Source organism: Sinohyriopsis cumingii, chromosome 11 (genome assembly GCF_028554795.1).
Source record: "Sinohyriopsis cumingii isolate HCF-2022 chromosome 11, ASM2855479v2, whole genome shotgun sequence".
Taxonomy (NCBI): domain Eukaryota; kingdom Metazoa; phylum Mollusca; class Bivalvia; order Unionida; family Unionidae; genus Sinohyriopsis; species Sinohyriopsis cumingii.
Window position 1 is genome coordinate 34808889 of NC_142971.1, and position 19282 is coordinate 34828170.

At 33.5% G+C, this 19282-nt stretch overlaps 1 protein-coding gene across 1 annotated transcript in view; it reads right to left on the reverse strand.

The window, feature by feature from the left end:
• Nucleotides 1–589: 589 nt before the first annotated feature.
• Nucleotides 590–19282, reverse strand: part of LOC149787906 (phospholipid-transporting ATPase ABCA3-like) — a 99580-nt gene continuing 80887 nt past the window's right edge. Inside the window, exons 18-20 of the mRNA XM_089974152.1 lie at nucleotides 17437–17624; nucleotides 14327–14497; nucleotides 590–11742 (exon numbers count right to left, since the gene is read on the reverse strand). Coding sequence (XP_089830278.1) covers nucleotides 11310–11742; nucleotides 14327–14497; nucleotides 17437–17624 — 792 coding nt within the window. The 3' untranslated portion in view covers nucleotides 590–11309. The remainder of the gene's footprint in view (nucleotides 11743–14326; nucleotides 14498–17436; nucleotides 17625–19282) is intronic.

Here is a 19282-nt window from a genome sequence, read left to right on the forward strand (position 1 = left end):
TCCAATTACAAAGTAAATTTGATATGGGGGTTTTAAACTGCAAGAGATGAAAAAAAATCATTAACCAAAAGGAGTCCCCAAGGCACCACACAAGGATATAACCATGGAACATGTTAAAGCAAGGAAGGGTTGTGATGGTGTTACATTCATAACTACAATGTGAACTGGGTAAGGGGTTACTGAAAAATACATGACAAATCAAAAAGAGTTTACCAATCCAAAGGACCCCATCTAGGTCATGAATCTATATGACTAAAGCTCAAGTCAAGTGTCTACTGATGTTATATTTCAAACACTTTACGACCCAACTGCCACACCAAGGGAGAGATCCATGGGGCACTAGTTTTACTGCAACAAGGGTTCTATGCAAATATGCATGTATTACATTCCATATATATATACATGTAAAAAGTGAACTGAGCAATGGTCTGCTAAAGTACAAGTGTTACCCACACATGCATAGTCACACGCAAACAACCCAAACACTAATAAACACCCCCTTCCACATTCTCAGAGGCAGTAAAATTAAAGAAACTTAGTTTTTTTCAAGCGAAGATAAAATAATAGTTGTAAATATAAAACATAAAAGAGTAATTCATATGATTTTATTAACACATATCACAAAGATTTATAACAGAATGATAAAGGACTTGACACTGCAACAAACAACTGCACTTTTGTAGAAATATAACTATAAAAGATTATCAATATTACAGCATCCAACACTTGACATAAGAAAAATTAAAAAGTCATTCTGATCGTATGAAAGACATGACACACAAACTCATTCCCTGCCAATACTTAAATGTCTGCGATTCTTACTTAAAGATCAGAACATGGCAGAACACATTTTTATTAAGGTCATCACTGGAAATTTTAGTAATCTTAAAAGATTTTTACAAATAACATTCCCCAGAGTACTATCTCTCACAAGTGAACCTGTGCAAAATGTATCCCCTCTCCTCTTTGTCCTCCCATACCATGTTTTCAACAACTACAAAACAAAACTTTTAACACATCTTAACACAATGCCATTAGGGCTGGAAAACTGATACCTATTCCTATGTCTCACCATGCAGAGAAGAAATTGCATCAGCTTGAACATGTCTTACTGGGCATATCTTTCTTATTATAATAAGGAGCTATAATAAATGATTGGACTTAAATCTCTGTTTCACCTGCAAGCCAAGCACAATTTCAGAAAGGATTGAAGAAAAAAAGGAACCAATTAGTGCCCTTCATTTGATAAAGTGGGCCAATGATGTGATTAGGCAAAGTTCATAATAAAATGAGATGTCATTTACAGTTTTTTTTACATGTCATTCACCTGCTGGTTCAATAGGGTCACCATACTATCTTAATTTTCAATGCTTTTACAATTTGTGCTTGTACTGGGGTAAAGAAATCTGTCAGCTGTTGTTCCACATCTACCTCTTAACAAAACTTCACTGAGCTTAAAATGTTTCTTTTACTTAAATTGTTTGACATTTTCCATCAAGACCAATGCAATTTGGTCACATGCCTATCTTTTTTTTTTTAGCTCTCAAGGAAAGAAGTATCATGGGATATACAATATACAACTCTTTCCAGACAATATCAAGCTTTGCTGTATGTGGGATCTGGAGAATGGTGGGAAAAAAGACAGTTCAGAATAGCAATCAGAGTAATCAAACAAAGACCACTAGATTAATTTTCTTCATTAAAAGAAAAAAAATTGCACAATTCAGACATTTAATGGCTGGTGGCTGCATGTCTATCAGACTAAATGTATAAATAAAAAGCACTTTCTTTGATTTTGTTCTTGTTCCACTTTGATGCATCAAATCTTATTATTGCATGGTGTGGTATCTATTTTACACAGATCTGACAAGGCATGTCCAGGTTGAAACAATGACCATTCAACTGTCCATTCGACCAAGTGCGAAGACTGCTAATTAACAATTGCATGACAGAAATTCCAGTGGTTTACCACCAAATCTATTCTCCCAGCATTTTGTTTATCTAACATTTTTCTCCCACACATAGGTCAGTCAAGTAGTGACTCCGGCATTGGTCAGTCATCAGTAAAGGTTGTGCTATAAAACAATTACACTTTCACATCTTTTAACTACATCTCTCATCCAATTTTCAAACAAACGTACACCAGATATTTAAAGGTCCACTGTCAATCACCAACACACTTTTTTTCCAAGGAGAAAAACTAGATTTTAAATAAATAACTATACTAATCAGTAGGTGGGCCATTCTCCTAAAATCCAGATAATTTACTTTCAAAACACAAAACATCAATACTAAATCTGTGACAAGTGTTGGCAGAAAAGTGAAATCTGTGCTGTACACGAGGGCAGATCAGGGTTTATGTTGTTTGCAGTTGGAATTGACTTATAAGCAAGTATTTATACAGTGTATTCAAATTACATGTGAGAAAGACCTTGCCTACTGCTTATAAAATGACATAAGGAACCAAGTAAAATATCCTGCTCACATACATCAAGAATATTTATCACATCCATCACCCTCTATATTTAGTGATACCTAAATTTCTATAAAGAGACACATTTTGCATTTCAAAAGGAATCATTTCAGTAGCAAGTGCTGAAACTTGCATTATTTTGTTCACAAAGCTTATTCCTTCAAGTAAGTAACTGCCACTGAAGACGACAACAGTTCACATGTGGCTATCCATCCATCGGGAACGCTTGATAGGTGATGAAAATTGTGGATGTGTTAACAAAACTTAACCATTCATTGCTGGATGCCAATAAACTTGATCATTCGTTGTTAAATTCCAATAAACTTGACCATTCATTGTTGGATACCAATAAACAACACCATTCATTGTTGGATGCCAACATACTTTGAACCTGGTAAATATATTTAATCGAACAGCAGAAACAATCAAAAGAGATGCATATATTTAATTAACAATAATTAACTCAAAATTACTGATTCAGTGATGTTAAAACTATAAAAGAAAATTAGGGTTCAAATTCAGTTGATAAACATGTCATTATGTATCAACAAGTTTAAATATAATTCAGATTCAAGGTATATTATAAGAAATTAAACCAATTCCTGGTAAATAAATGTTATTTCTCACCATCCAAAAATATTATTGGTCTTATGGTAATGAAATATATGCAGTTTTAAATGGCTATAAAATAGGAAACTAAATGCACACAATTTTTTTGTAAATAAACACAGCAAAGTTTGTGAAGGTTGAAATCTAAAATTGTTTAGTAAAGTTACCTTGCAGAAACCAGTCATGAATCTGAGCAATCAGGAAGTCATAACACTAAAATCATGTAAGGTGCATGTAAGTCATAGGAAAATGATCATATCAAACTGCCTTAAAACATGCTGATTTGTTCTTGAGTAATGCTGATTACAAGCAACATCTCATGTGAAATTATGAAATTAATGGTCCAAAGCCATAACTCTATCCAAAACAGAATTGAGGAAGGAAAATCCATGTAAGGCATGTCTAGATCTAGAGATAATTTATGCACCAAATTGCATCTGAAGCTATTTCATGGTTCTGGAGTTATGCTGGTTACAAGTAACTGCTCTTGTTGAAATGTATAATTTTTGAAACAAGGGCAATAACTCCATCAAAACTGGATCTGAATAATGCTCCTACATGAAATAGATAGATCACATACCAAATGGCAAAAAATTATTCACAAGGGTTACAGAACTGGTGACATGAAGTGTGAATAGTAAAAAAATGGAATGAGAGAGTGACAGATGGTAAAGATGATTACTATAGAGAAAATATGGTATCAAGCAAATATGTTTCTATATAGATTCCCTCAACAACAAAAGAAAAGGAATTTAGTTCCCATTTGCAACTTTAACAGGGAGCTCATACTTCTTACTGGTACAATTTTAATCCAGCATTTCTAATTGATTTAATGTATAAATCAAAATGTCAAGTTAGAAAATCCTTTTTTTTGGATTCAAATGGAAAGAAAATTTCAACATTATCCTCAGGGACTGTACGGAAATGAAAAATTCAAATACCATGACGTCAATGTTATTTCTGGACTCCACAGCTCACAGCATACCAAGAATTTAAAGACCCAATAAACAACTTTCTGTTGATTTAGACAATAGGACCCCTTCCCAAAACCCATGAATTTAAGACCCAATAAACAAGTATCCATCTACTCAAACAATAGGGCCCCTTCCCAAATCCATGAATTTAAGACCCAATAAACAAGTATCCATCTACTCAAACAATAGGGCCCCTTCCAAAATCCATGAATTTAATACTCAATGAAGAAGCTTCAGTCTATTTAAACAATGGGCACATTCCCAAATCCATCAATTTAAGAACACATGAAACAGTAATTTTATGCAAAATAAAAAGAAAACATAACTTTTAAAATAAATTCCTAAGTTCCAATTGGCTGACTTTAGGGATCTAGTTTAGGACATCATGCAATTTCCCTTGACAACAGGAACTATAACTGTACCAGCAGACAATATTGCAGCATGTCAACGTTATATTATTTCACATGACATTATGCAATAAACTAAATCTATTACTGCCCTTGGGAACTATATTCCTATGGTGTTTCCTGGTGGAGTACAGTACATCACCAGATGACACTAAATGAGAACAGCTCAAATGAGAGAAGTCAATAATATAAAAATTTTACTAGTTTAAATATGTTGCATGGGGTGGCTGTGCTAGAACGATCTGTAATATACATGTTACTAACAGAACAACTGGAATACACACATTTCCCCTTTACACCTTGACAATTCCACAGTATAAAAAAGAAAATATTCCACTGAAGAATAATGTAAAAAGTGAATACTACACATAACAATCAAATAATCCCAACCTGATTATAGGATTTTATATTTATACAATGTTACATTGAAAGGGAGATAATCTGTGGAATGATAGGAAATTGAAACAATAGTTCATCACAGAATTTTAGTAAACAGTAAATTACTAAAACATTTAATAAATAAACTGTTAAAGAAACTATTTTTGTATCAACATCAACAAGATGCAAACTGTTGTCCTGAATTTGCTCAATTTGCAATTTATACAACAGTTTGTATGCTAACATATCTGATTTACAACAACTCTAGGAATTGGATAAAATTTCGTAATTAGCAAATAATCCTCAATAGTGCAAACTGATCAATGATCAACTGAAAAGCCAAAAATGTATCCATATGTTATCTAACCCAAAACCTGTGGTATTTTTTAAATATCAATAAGTCATGAATGGTGGAAAATGGTCCAGAACTGATTTAGAACTAAAGTGATCAGAAGTTGCTATCAATTCATTTATTGTTTCACTCAATATTGCAAATGCTCATCTAAATCAATTAATCAGAACAGCACTAATTAACAGTTTCTTAACACTAGCAAAATTCTGACTGTAGCTTAAACATCAAGGCCAAAACTTAAAACCACATAATACACATTCTAAGTCATTACTGTACAGAATAAACAAATACCAAATTAAAAAATAAAAAGAACCACAAAAACAACAACGCAAACTAGAAACTCAGTTCTTTCAAAGTCGGTGTCATCTGTATCAAGGTTTATGAAAATCTTGCATGAATTATGCAAAGTATGCATCCAAACATCTATTGTGAGTAAAACATGAAAGACACCAGAATGGTCAAATTTTAAAAATAATGAATACATACTAAAGAGTAGGTCATGAGTGTTGTCAATTAAGAATACAGGTGTGATGAAAATAATACAATAAGTACATCTAATAATTACAGCAAAAATGCATGTTGGAACAGGAGTCAAATAATAATAATAATAATAATAATAATAATAGTAATAATAATAATAATATAATACTAATATGGATTCCTGATTAAAAGAGATGAAAATAAAAAGAGCATATTGTATAGGCATTTTCACATTCACTTCTCGTGCATTCTTTCTCAATTATAATTCAAGATTTCAACAAAGATAAGCAACTCAATCCAGCAGATTCATACAAATTCAGCATGAAAAACTAAAAATCTTGAGTAAGAAAACAAATAATAGAAACTACCCAATGAACAGTCATAAAACATGTACAATTAACATCACATTATACACCCACACCATTTTTTAAGGGTCATCCATGTAGGTAACTAAAACTTGTGTGCAGAAACGATTTTTGTTCTATTAGTCATAGTGGCCTGGAATTTTGACTCCAAACTCAGCAAGTCCTTCCATGCCAAGTATAAGCCATCAATGGAGACTGTAACTGTAGATGATAGAGAACTCTGATTTGAGGCTTTCACCCTTAAATAAAGGGTTCTTCCTTACCCCAAGTGCAACTTATTTATAATATTTGGCAACCGTAGATGGTGGTCAATCCAACTTACTGTACAAAAACAATACAGATGGACAACAAAACATAATAGGCTCCATTTTACGGCATGCACATAAAAAAAAAAATCATTTGGATTTCTATGTGGATAATGCAAAATAGAGCTCTGATATGACAATAGTAAATCACAGACTATTGAAAATATAAAAAATTTTGGTCACAGTATATGTGCATTTTGTATAAGCACAAAGTGGTCCTGAGAACTCGGGTTGCCTTGTACCAAAAATCATTTGGATTTCTAACTAGATAATGCAATAAAGAGCTCTGATATGAAAATAGTAAATCAAAGACTATTTTCAATCAAAAATAACCAAAATTTTGGTCACAGTATATGTGCATTTTGTATAAACACAAAGTGGTCCTGAGAACTCGGGTTGCCTTGTACCTGAATATATACATGTATTAATAAAAAGCTTTTTAACTTATTGACATTATCACCATTGCAAAATGTATACCTTACCTGCAATTAGTTCAGTGAGATAAAATTCCTTCTCATCAATTTTTTTGAAACAAAAAAAGGTGCAATATCAATGGACTGGATAAATTACAGAATTTTACATAATACATATATAAATCCAGGAGTTTATCAAGTGGAGAATAACTAAAGAATGGCACAATGTGCTAAAGATAAACAGGCCCAATATAAATTATGCAAAGAAATGGTAGAAATACATTTTTGCATTATGGATGGTTACTAAATACATGAAACTTCATAAATAAAAGATCTCAAATGGGTCATGATTTAATACTGAATTTATGAAATAAGTTGAATAATAAATGTTGACAAGCAGAAACCTGGAAATGTTTTAATGTGTACCATAAATTTAAAATTAAATCATTGCCCATTTGAAATTCTATTTATCACAGTTTTTATTTAAATGGAAATATTTTTAAGATAAGAGATTTTGCAGATGCTGCACCTTTCAATTGTTGCACATAACAAAATAGTCACAGGCACTAGCTAAACTAACAATGCAGATTTCCATAAAGAGTAACACTTAAAACTATATTGTTTTACAAATTATAATTCAAAGCTTAACTATAATTACAAACATTAGTTTTCAGCACTAGATCTCTAATGAAAATTCCAGTGCGATATTACACAGCTGACTTGCGTCAGGTAAAACAAGCCATATACACTGATTTTGATGAGAATGTTTACAATGTTTCCACCTAAAGTGTGCAAATTCCACTACTATAGATTCAGCATTGTATCCAGCAGAAAATGCAGCATTCCAGTTGTTGGATATTCATGTGAAGGGATGATAACTGGATGCAGAAACTGTACTAAAGCAAGACTAAAGATGTTGAGTAATTCCAGATTTAAAAATATTTGTGACTGCATTATTTGATTTGGAAGACTGCTGTAGTTAGACAACTTTCTGCCAGTTGGGAGAATTTCAATATGTTGAAATTTGTTTCAAAACAGGAATGTTTATTTACTCTTATAAGTTAACATTGATACCAAGCCCATCATAGGGGTGGGGTGCCAGTTATACAGGTTTGGATCGCCCTCTGGCCTGTGTTTACTGACTGACACCCTTAATTTTATTTGTAACAAGCCAGTGGGGTAAATTGGCCATATTCTGACAGACATAATCTTTTCCTCAATACCCCTAAAGCAACTGAGTGTAATGATGGCAACCAAAATGGTGATAGTAATACTAATAAAACCGGTTCCAGAAAACAAGGCAAGGACCCTTCCCATTGTCATGGCCAATCAGTAGTGAGAATACTGCACAAGAAATTTCATGGGCTTATTTGGACCCATCATATTCACACAAAGTGATATGTTAACATGCTGACATATCAAAAATATTAAATAACACACTGAATGTAAGGGGTAACATCTATGTTATAGATTTATTGATCACTGCTGCTTCAGTGGTGACCATATCAATACTATTGAATCTTCTAAGACCATTCTTTTTACACCATTAGTCCATCCAAATAACTTAAGCCAAATGTACAGAGATATAATGAAGTTTAACTGAAATGAATATAATTTTTGTCCATCAATAATAAATGGAACAATGTCTGTTTCTCTTGTCATACAATTATATCTTTTTTTTTCTTTTTTTTCGGAGCAACACTAATTCTGCGCACAAAAAGGTTTCAGGTCCTAGCCTAGTAAACAAAATGTTTCCCAGTGTAACAAGATTTTTCAGTAGACAGCTTACAGAAAAAGAAAACACAGCTAGATAAAATTCAACATGAAGACATCAAGTCTGCCACTGTGATTTTTTAATTATTGTCCCAAGTGCAGACCACATCACAATAATTATTAATGTGTAATTCATAGTTATGGAAGGCACATTCTAGTTACTGGTTTCACTAAGCTTGTAGTTGTATCACCTTCACAATCACGCCCTATTGGTAAAAATATAACCAGTATGATTTTATCATAATTCAGGTGGATTCTACCTGAGAAATAGCAAATGTTGCCAATTATGGCAGTCATGGTCAATAGTATATACACTCTTAGATACCAATAATTTTGTAAAGTTTAGTATAAATCTTAATGTATTTTCTCCATTCATCACAGATTCTTTAAAACAAAGAGAAACAGTAGTTTCAAATATTTAGTGCAACAAAATATGAATACAATACAAAATGTAAAAAAGCTATGGAATGTCATGACAAGAAACACGAGTCCATTGAAGGACCTGACACTATACTGTGGAAAAAGAATTTAAAGGAATTCAAGAACATTTCTTCTTTTAATTGCTGAGTGTTGAAATCATCTTTTAATATTCTCGAGCTATAAAAAGATTTTGAAATTGACCACTGTGGCCTGCCAGTTCACCATTTTCATCTAGGACAAACCTGGCACCAAAGATAGTCTTTAATAAAAAGCCCATGTCAATATGACCATCCATTTCAAAGATTTCCATTGTTGCAGCCATGTTTGATCTTACACTGGCATCAATTTCATCAGGACCAAATGGATATCATAAGCAGTCTTTTGGTGAAAACCCCATTCTAATATGACCATCCATTCAGAAGTAGTATTAATAATAAAAATTCAAGATGGCCACCATGGTAGCCATAATGGATGTCAGCTCAGCATAACTTTCATCAAGACCATCTAGAGACCAGACACCACATGATGTCTTCTGGTGAAAATCCCATGAAAATATGACTTTCCATTTAGAAGAAGCGATAACAAGATTTCCAAGATGGCCAACATACTATTTAGGACCACCAAGACATTAAAAGTCACATTCAGGAGTAGTAGTTATAAAAAGTTTATATGTTCACTGTCATGGCCATATTGGATACTTGAGCAGGATCAACTAAACTTTGGGAAAAATAAGTGAAACTTTCATGGCAATCATCCAAGTAGTTTTAGAGTAACAAGAACAAACTAGTGCTAATGCAGAGGGACAATGGACACCAGACAAAAGACAATTCCATAATATCTTCTGGTCTATGACTTGTACAGCCAACAATAGCAAAATAAAAATATTAATCCAACTTTAAAATAATGAGAAAACAAAACAATTAAAAAGATTAATAGCAATATGTTGCAAATCCAATCTTATGAAACATGTAAAGAAAAGCAATTTTCATTCAGATGTTTAGCAAAAATACAGGATACATCTATCCATAGATGTCGCAATAGGTTAAGTAAATGTTCAAGGCTGAGCTCCCACATGCACCACCTCTCTATAAAGCCATTTCCAACTGGAACAGCAGTGGTACTGCTATTGTTTTAGGCTGTGTGGTGTCTTGGACAACTCACAAAAAATATAGTAATTGCCAACTGGATGCAAATTACAGCAGAAAACCACCACTGACCCCAGGAATGCTTGTAAATCCTAATCTCCTTAGTTTAAGAATTATATACCACAAGATACAATTATACACCGTAAGAAACAAAGTTCTAAATCTGAAGATGAGCCACAAACAATTATATTAAAATGAAAGTAAGAATGTTAACAATGAGGTTAATCTAAGGTGTGGATGAACACCAAAATGTCTGCTATGTTGAGTGTCTGCTATGTTGAGTTTCTGCCAAGGCAGTTCAACAGTTACTGTATCAAATAGCTTTTTGAAAGTGCTAAAAAGTAATCTCTCTAATAAAGGAGCATCTCAATGAAGTTGTTATAAAAAATACTGTCTTTTACTATGAAAATTTGCACATATCAAATTAGGCATATTCATATTAATTATGAGTGAATTTCATTATCTGATAGATGGTACCCAGTGGCTGCAGCTGGCTTTGGCTGCAAAGTCCAAGCCTCAAGCCTTTCCTAGCTATTTCTACCCTAATGAAAAAGTAAACATTTCAAAATATATTTAAAATATGCAGTATCTACATGGTTTAAAATGAAAATACTGAAATACTATTGAACTCGGACAACCAAACATTTAGTCATGTTCTTAACAGATTAAAAAAATGATTCTTCCTGTTTTCTGAAAAGAATTTAAATTATTTCTTAATATTTGACAATATTTTCATTCTGTAATTTGAACATTGTCAATTGTCATTATAGTATCTTCATGACAGAGTGGCCACTATGTATGTATGTCTGTATGCATGTGTGTGTGTGTGTGTGTGCATAAATATATATATAGAAAGAGGAAGCCCAGTCTTAACATGAAAGAAAGCCAATCCAAGTTTCAAATTTGGGCTACACTAAAACTGTGCATGAAAAGCTAAAAACTCTGGAAATGTGGAATTTAGAAATTGAATGGTAACAAGCATACTGAGAAGAAAACATATTCTAACTTAAGATACATTAATCTTTGATATAATGTTTTACTAATAATTTTCATCCATCTATATAAGATTATCAAGCAAATCCTGATTTGAACTCTTTGGTAGCTGACATTAACTTGTTCCTCATTACTATAGGCACAAAATGATTTTTCCTCCACATCAAATATGTACATTTGAATAGTGACTTGTCAATTTCAACAACATGCCATGGTCACTTTTCATTTACAACAGCATAATTTACCACAAGATTTCTTCTTCTTCTCTTTTGGTGGAACTTGATTTTGAGTGAATGTTAGGAAAATCTGTTCTAATGAAGTCTGGTGCACAGAGTAGTCTGCCACGTTGAACTGAACCTTCGCTTCTTCCATTCTGCCAAAAATCTGAGCCAACTTTGCATTTTGGTCTGGTATTTGGAAATGAACATATCCCTGCTTGTCATCAAAAATTTGGCTCAAAGGGAAAGTGGATTTGATAAACTCGCATAGAGGTCCAACAGAGGATGTATTTCCATCTCTGTCCAGTCCCATGCGACACAAGAGTGTGTAGCCATGACCAAACTTGTTCTTCAAATGCTGAGGACTTCCAAAGCACTTGAAATCCCCATTCACCATTATGACTAGCTGAGTGCAAAGTGCATCACATTCCTCCATGCTAAGAGGGGAGAAGAAAAAGCAGAATAGATTATGAAGTAATGGATTAGTTATGAATGTTCACTTGCTGTATTTGAAAACAAAGTAGGCAAGGATTTCACCAACAGAAGTTCATTTTGAACTTAAATATAGAATCAACTGATCGGATTGGCTTAAATTTAAGTCTGCCTAAGAACTGACCAATTAAATGGCTCAAATCTAAACTTCATTTAAAGACTTATATTGGTAAAATATGGCCACATCATGGGTTTATAATACTAAAACCCAAAATGTACTGCAAACTCTGAGATCCGACAATAAAGCTATTGGTCAATTTGATGTAAGGTGGGAATTTCATCTTTCATAGAGGGCATTTGTAGTGATGGGGACATTTTAATCCCAAAGTTAATTCCCATAAAAATTTAGTACCTTAAATATTACCACATATAACACTGTACACTTCACAGGAACAGATCTCCAGCAGATCTGGATCTATCAAGCAGAACAAACAACATAAATCTGCTGGCACATTATGTGATGTCAAATCAGGGTCAATGTTGTGTGCATCCTTATAAATGAGCATATATGGTAAAACCTCTTCAAGTTTGCAAACTGCTAAAATGTAACAAGCTTTTACTGAAATCCCATTTCTGAACAATGCTTTAAAAATTTAACATCTGGAAAAATTATCTGTTATGCAGATGAAAGGAATTCCTAGCTCTAGCTACATTACTTCTATAAATTAGTTTTGCTCCAAGTTAAAAAGCATGAAAGAAAGATTTCGAATGATCTGAGTTTTTGAGTAAAAGTCTCAGTTGTACTTCAAAAGCTTGATGATTTCCAGGTACTGAATTTATATATTGTGACATAGGAACTTGAGATGAAATATTTCGGATGCCTTGGGTGATACCTCATTAAATTTTCTACTCTGATTTTCAATATGGCCACTTTGGCAGCCATACTCAATATCGGACCAGCACTATTTTCATTTAAGATTAACATGACACCATAAAAAAAAAACATGTTTATGTGAACATCCAAGTAGAAGGGGTAGCAATAACAAGATTTCTCAGATGACTTCCATGGCAGCTACAGTTGATGACTGATCAGCACCATTTTGATTTGAGACGAAACTGACATCACAAGAAGTCTATAAATGAAAAACCCATCTTGATATGACTATCCACTCAGGAGAAGAATGAATAAAATTTTCAAGATGGTCACTGTGGTAGCCATGTTGGATTTGCAATCTGCACCATTTTCTTTTAGGACCAATTAAAGCCATGAATGTGTGTGTAATGTTTCATGGCAATCCTCCAAGTGATTCAGAAGTAGTGATAACAGACATGTGCATGTGGACAAAATTAACTTGTCTGGTCTATGACCAGTAGAGCTTCAACAAACCCTGCAAACATACATGGAACAAGAAGATATATTTGGAATAACATTGGATATAGATTCTTGAGGATGTTTAAGTTAACATGTACAGAAAACTGTTTCAAAGGTACAGTACCTTGGCAAAATCAGCACACAAATTACCAATAAAGACAATGAAGATTTGTTTTTGTGTGGGTTTTATGCCATTTATCAGCACAAGACAGGCTATGCATGGCAGCTAGTACATTTTTTAGGAGGAAGAACCCTGGAATATCCCAGGAAAAACCACTGATTCCAGTGAAGCTACGTGTAAGCTTTGTCATGTACAAACACTGACCATGCTGGGACTTGAACTCGAGCTAACTGAGGTGAGATGTGAGTGATCATTTAAAGGCAAGAACCTTGAACCATTTGGCCACCTTCAGCCTTTACACTGAAAGTCTGTCTGTGTTCCTTCTACTGACGTATGTTTTGAAAAATAGTTTTCAAAGTCAGAGAATTTATCTCAACTTCCAAACACCAAATAAGATCACAAGGAAAATCTGTCAGCACACGACCAATATGACTGTAAATGATCACATGTGGGAAGGGTATATACAACACTTTCATGTACACAACCAATATGGCTGTAAATGATCACATGTGGGAAGGGTATATACAACACTTTCATGTACACAACCAATATGGCTGTAAATGATCACATGTGGGAAGGGTATATACAACACTTTCATGTACACAACCAATATGGCTGTAAATGATCACATGTGGGAAGGGTATATACAACACTTTCATGTACACAACCAATATGGCTGTAAATGATCACATGTGGGAAGGGTATATACAACACTTTCATGTACACAACCAATATGGCTGTAAATGATCACATGTGGGAAGGGTATATACAACACTTTCAAATATACATCTGATCCAGACACAATGACCTTACATCAGAGATATGTGCATAAACTCATTTTTAAAAGGTAAAAATTAATTTTATTGTAAATGCTTATAAGACAGGTCCAAATGCAAACTGTATAGACCCAGATCTGCCATCTGAGTCTATGCAGTTTGTCAGGTCTAACAGTAAAACCAGGAATACAGACACCGATTTACTGGTTTGTGTTGTTTACAGTTGGTACTAAACTTATAAGCGTGCATTTATGGTAACTACACAGTAAACATGATTTCCCAATTGCTAATGTTTATTTTTAAACATGGTGACACTTTACCTGTGAGATGTCAATACAAGAGTGCGTCCACTAGCCCTGACTTGAGACAAGACATTCCAAAGCTGTCTTCTGGCTCCAGGATCCATTCCAGTAGTGGGTTCATCAAGGAAAATGAAGGGAGGGTCCCCAATCAGGGCAATAGCCGTGCTAAGTTTCCTCTTGTTACCGCCACTAGAATAGAAGGATATACCATACAGTTTGGGTCTTAAGCATTCAAATCAATGTTTATATTCAATAAACCCAAAGATCTACTCTAGAACTTAAAATTTCAGAAGGAAATTCACCTCTTGACTTGAGAAAAAGGGGAATTTTTTAAATAAATATTTTGAGATTTAATTAAAACAAGAAAGGCTTGATGATGCTTGGTTTTCATGCATTCTATATGTTTCCAGCACAACATTTGACAAAATATCATAAATCGTGCATCATACAATAGACTCTGGAATGCATAGACATTGCTAAATATGGTTTTTATATGTAAAAACTATGCCTGAAACTGAACAGTGGAGTCTCTTAAATTCATTTTTTATTTTCTGTGTAATTCTTTCAAGGTTTTTGAAAGAAAGTGAAAGAAGCAGAACAGAAAAGAGTAACTGTGGATCTAACTTTAATGAAAAATGGAGAAAATAATTCCCTCGACTGGAATATGGCACATCCATTAGGATTACCAGTGTGACTTATGATCACGTGATTGCGAAGACTGCAAAAGTGAATAATCCTTAAGTGAGAGGGTTTAAGAATTTTAAAAAAAAAATGCCCTCATTTGCCATAAGATATCTGGAGAACACATTATAATCTGACATTCTTTCACAACAAAGAAATCAGTAAACTTGCCGAGACAAATGCGTTATTTGGATTACAAAGTCAAAGGGTCATTGCAGGTTTTGTTGCATTTTAACTTTGCTGCAATAAAAGAAAGATCTTAAAGTTCAAGTGTAACTTATTAGAAAGAAGATGAATCATTAGCCTCCTTGATTTTTGGATAAATGTGTTCTAGGATGAAGTACAATGAAACCAATGATAGTACATATTTTATGACAGGCAGTAAATTAATTGCAATTTGGTTAAAAAGATTTATTTGTCTTTTTGTATTGGCTTATACGTAATTGCTTCAAAAAGATTATAAGGAGACTGTTAAGAGTACGACTTTAAAAAGAAAAACGAACTAATACAATTAATCTTTTAATGGACGAAGCATTTGTCTGGTAATTGTGCACGTAGGTTTATTTATATGTTTAGAGAGAGAGAGAGAGAGTATGTTCTGCAAGTTGCAATATCATATTTCAAGCTGACAAAGTATTGGTCAGATGAAAATTTGTCAGTACATTTTTGACTCCCACTATTTTTATTTCACCCCCAGTTCTGACACCAAGGGGTTTTTCTTACCCTCAATTTTACACCCCGGGGGATACACTTTTCACTTAACATAAAGTACTGTGATTTTCAAATAAGGTCACAAACACAAAGTACTGTGGTTTTCAAATAAGATCGCTGTCACCTTAAACTAATAGGGTCTTTGAAGTTATTTAAGGCATCTTAAAAACAAACTTGGTATGATATACCTTGGTCTGAGATACCTCGCTTAAAAGCAAGTGTGTTGAATGGATAGACAACAAAAATTCAATATGCCCCTCCCTTGGGGGTGAGGTGGTTGGGAAGATATAATTATAAACAGTAGTTCCAAAATATTTTCAACTGTGAATAAAGCCATTTTTATATATAAAAAAACAACAATAAAAAGAAGGGAAAAAAAACCCAACCTTATATTGCCCATTTGGCTTTCAAAACTGGACAATTTACTACTGCTCGTAGCAGGCAAATGTAGTAGTGTGGGAACATTAACCTATGCAAACTATTTCCCACACTTTATATCATGCCGATATTACCTACTTTACTGTAACCTGATAAAAAAGATTTCTATAAAAAAAATAGGCATAATTAACATGCACATTTTCTTGCTTATAACTTAAGTCATCAAAGATGCTGATGACAAAAATCCATTTGTACTGTTTTATGGAAATAGAAATATAGTCTGCAGACCCTAGAGAGGTAATGAGCCAAGCCAATCTGATGCAAGATATCACCCATATGAAGAGACTTCATTATAGAACCTGTCTAAGACAATGAAAATTGATGCTTAAAGCTATAACAAAACCTGACTGCAATTTGGTCTCAACAGTGATAAGCCTAGCCAATCAGAAATAAGATTAATCTATTAATATGCATATAATCAATTTTTTGAACATCTTGATAATATATGACCATTCACAACAAGTTTCATTAAAATTGAACCAGAGATAGTCACTAGAGTGTTGACAATTTCAATAATATCACCAATTTTAATCATTATCACACTCAGCCTAGCTCTTGATCATATAGGTCTCTTTACTATGCTAAACCAAAATCCTACAGAACAAAAAAAAATATAACCTAAGATCCTGACAAGGCTGCAAAGTTCACACGTGTAAATGACTTAGCTCAGTTTACTGCCTGCAAACATTTACAAAATCTGCAAACGTAAAATGGAATATGTATGTGGTCCTCATTAATACAGGAACTGCTCATTCCAATTAAATTATACATTTCTACATCTTTGAGTCAGCAGATTTTTAAGTAGGATTTATGTTAAATAATTTCTTAAAAAATATAAACATGATTTTCATAATGAATGTAACATTTACTGGTTAAATTTTCATGTTTTAGCAATAAATACAAATTTGTTGGTACCATTAAGTTGAGTATAACTGCAAACAACACAGACCCTGATTTACCATCATATAATGTGCTGACAGATCAGGGTCTATGTTGTTTGTTCTCCTGATTACTACTAACAAACTGCATAGACCCAGATCAGCTGGCACATTATGCAATTGTAGATTTGGGTCTATGTAACTTATAGTTTGACTCAAATTATAAGCAAGTCAATATTGTAGTTAATTTTGTCATCTGGCACAGGAATCCTAGCTTTCACTTCAAAAAAACATTATTCGTTGGTTACTAAAACATGTTGTTAACAGAAAACATAAAAATACAAGAAAAATGAAGTAACAGTATTTACCCTCCCCCCACAAATTATTCATCACTGGCCACCAACCCCTCCACACACATACCTGTAGAATCCTGTTTGTTTGTCGGCATGCTTGTCCAGCATCATGACCTTAATAAGATCATTGACAACCGTCCCAATCTTGCTTTCATCAACCCCACGAAGTCGAGCGTACATCCAGAGTGTCTCACGTCCTGTCATCTGGTCAATAAGGGCATCAAACTGGGGACAATAGCCTAGATTCTGCTGCACCTACAATTATGATGGGTTTACATATTAAATCTAATGCATGTGTCAAAGATGCAGTCCTCCAGCAACTCTTCATGAATCAGCAGTGATAAAGTACAGCAACTTTAAGAAAACAAGTTTGGTAAAAAACGGGCAAAAATGGGAATATTTCAAAAAGAAAAAGAGTAACAAATTTACATAACATACTGAAAAATACAACCCCACCTGACTTAACCTCATAAACTTGAACAATAACACGGTTTTTCATACTAGCCGTCTCAATGAAAATTTAAAAAATACAAATCACACCATAATTTTTCTGCAATGTCACATACTTCCAGGTATTCTGAATCTCTCATTCTGAGGTTCCCAAGTAATATCTTAAACAAAGTTGAACAGAGATCCTGAAATCGCTGTGTTTGCTGGACATGTCTGGCATCAGGCAAGATTTCACAATCACCTTCTTGGACCTACTGGACACTGGTCAAATTATATCTCTAATAACATTGTATCAAACTGTCTTTGATTTGTTTAGCCATTAAACTGTCAAATAAACACTTTAGTGAAAAAAGTTCTAAGGTCACTAGGTCAAGTTTGTTGTTGCCGACTAAGCTAAATTTAAGGGTAACCTGGTGCAGTTTACAAGTTGTTTTTTGTCAAATAATCAATTAAGGCTAAGCTGGTTTGGTCATTATGTATTCCAAATCAATTGAAAACTGACAAGGCACAAGACTAAAATAGTATGAATGCTCATCTCCTGGACTTGATCAAAACCCTAAAACTGAACCACTGCCCCTGGATTTGCATTCTGTATCAGTCTCTCACACCACATTTCTAAAAGTATTTTGTGTCATAGTGTCTCAACACAATACCTTTCAAACAAAGTATGTGAGGCCTAGACCGACATTAAAAACAAAGATACTAGCATGTACAACTAATTACTTTTTTCATCCTCCAAGACTTATTTGTTCACCTGACCAAAAAAAAACCTTACTATTTGACTTTACTGGAAATGCCCATCATTTATTTCTGGGCAAAAGTATAGTGTTTAGAATTTTTTATATATATTTATAATCATAATAATTTCAGAAGAAAACAGTGAATCATGGAAGGTTAATACTAAAACTAAGCTGAAACCCCACCCTCAAATGGCATATTTTCTGAAACATTTCAAAATTACATATACTAATCCTTTCTTTTTACAACTTGTTATATCTCCTTCAAATGTTTTAATATTAAACTTCAAAAAGTTATGTTCATCATGTCAATTTTCAGGAAAAAGTCCATTAATTTGAATTCAGGAAAAATAGAAGTCAACATAATAGGTGATAATCCAATTTTAATCCACTGCATGGCATAATATCCTTTTCTAATCCAATGTATGGAATAATATCCAATTCTAATCCATAGCATGGCACAATATCTAATTCTAATCCATTGCATGGCATAATATCCTATTATAATCCATTGCATGGAACAATATCCTATTCTAATCCATTGCTTGGCATAATATCCTATTCTAATCCATTGCATGGAATAATATCCTATTATAATCCATTGCATGGCATAATATCCTATTCTAATTCATTGCATGGTATAATATCCTATTCTAATCAACTGCATGGCACAATATCCAATTCTAATCCATTGCATGGAACAATATCCAATTCTAATCCATTGCA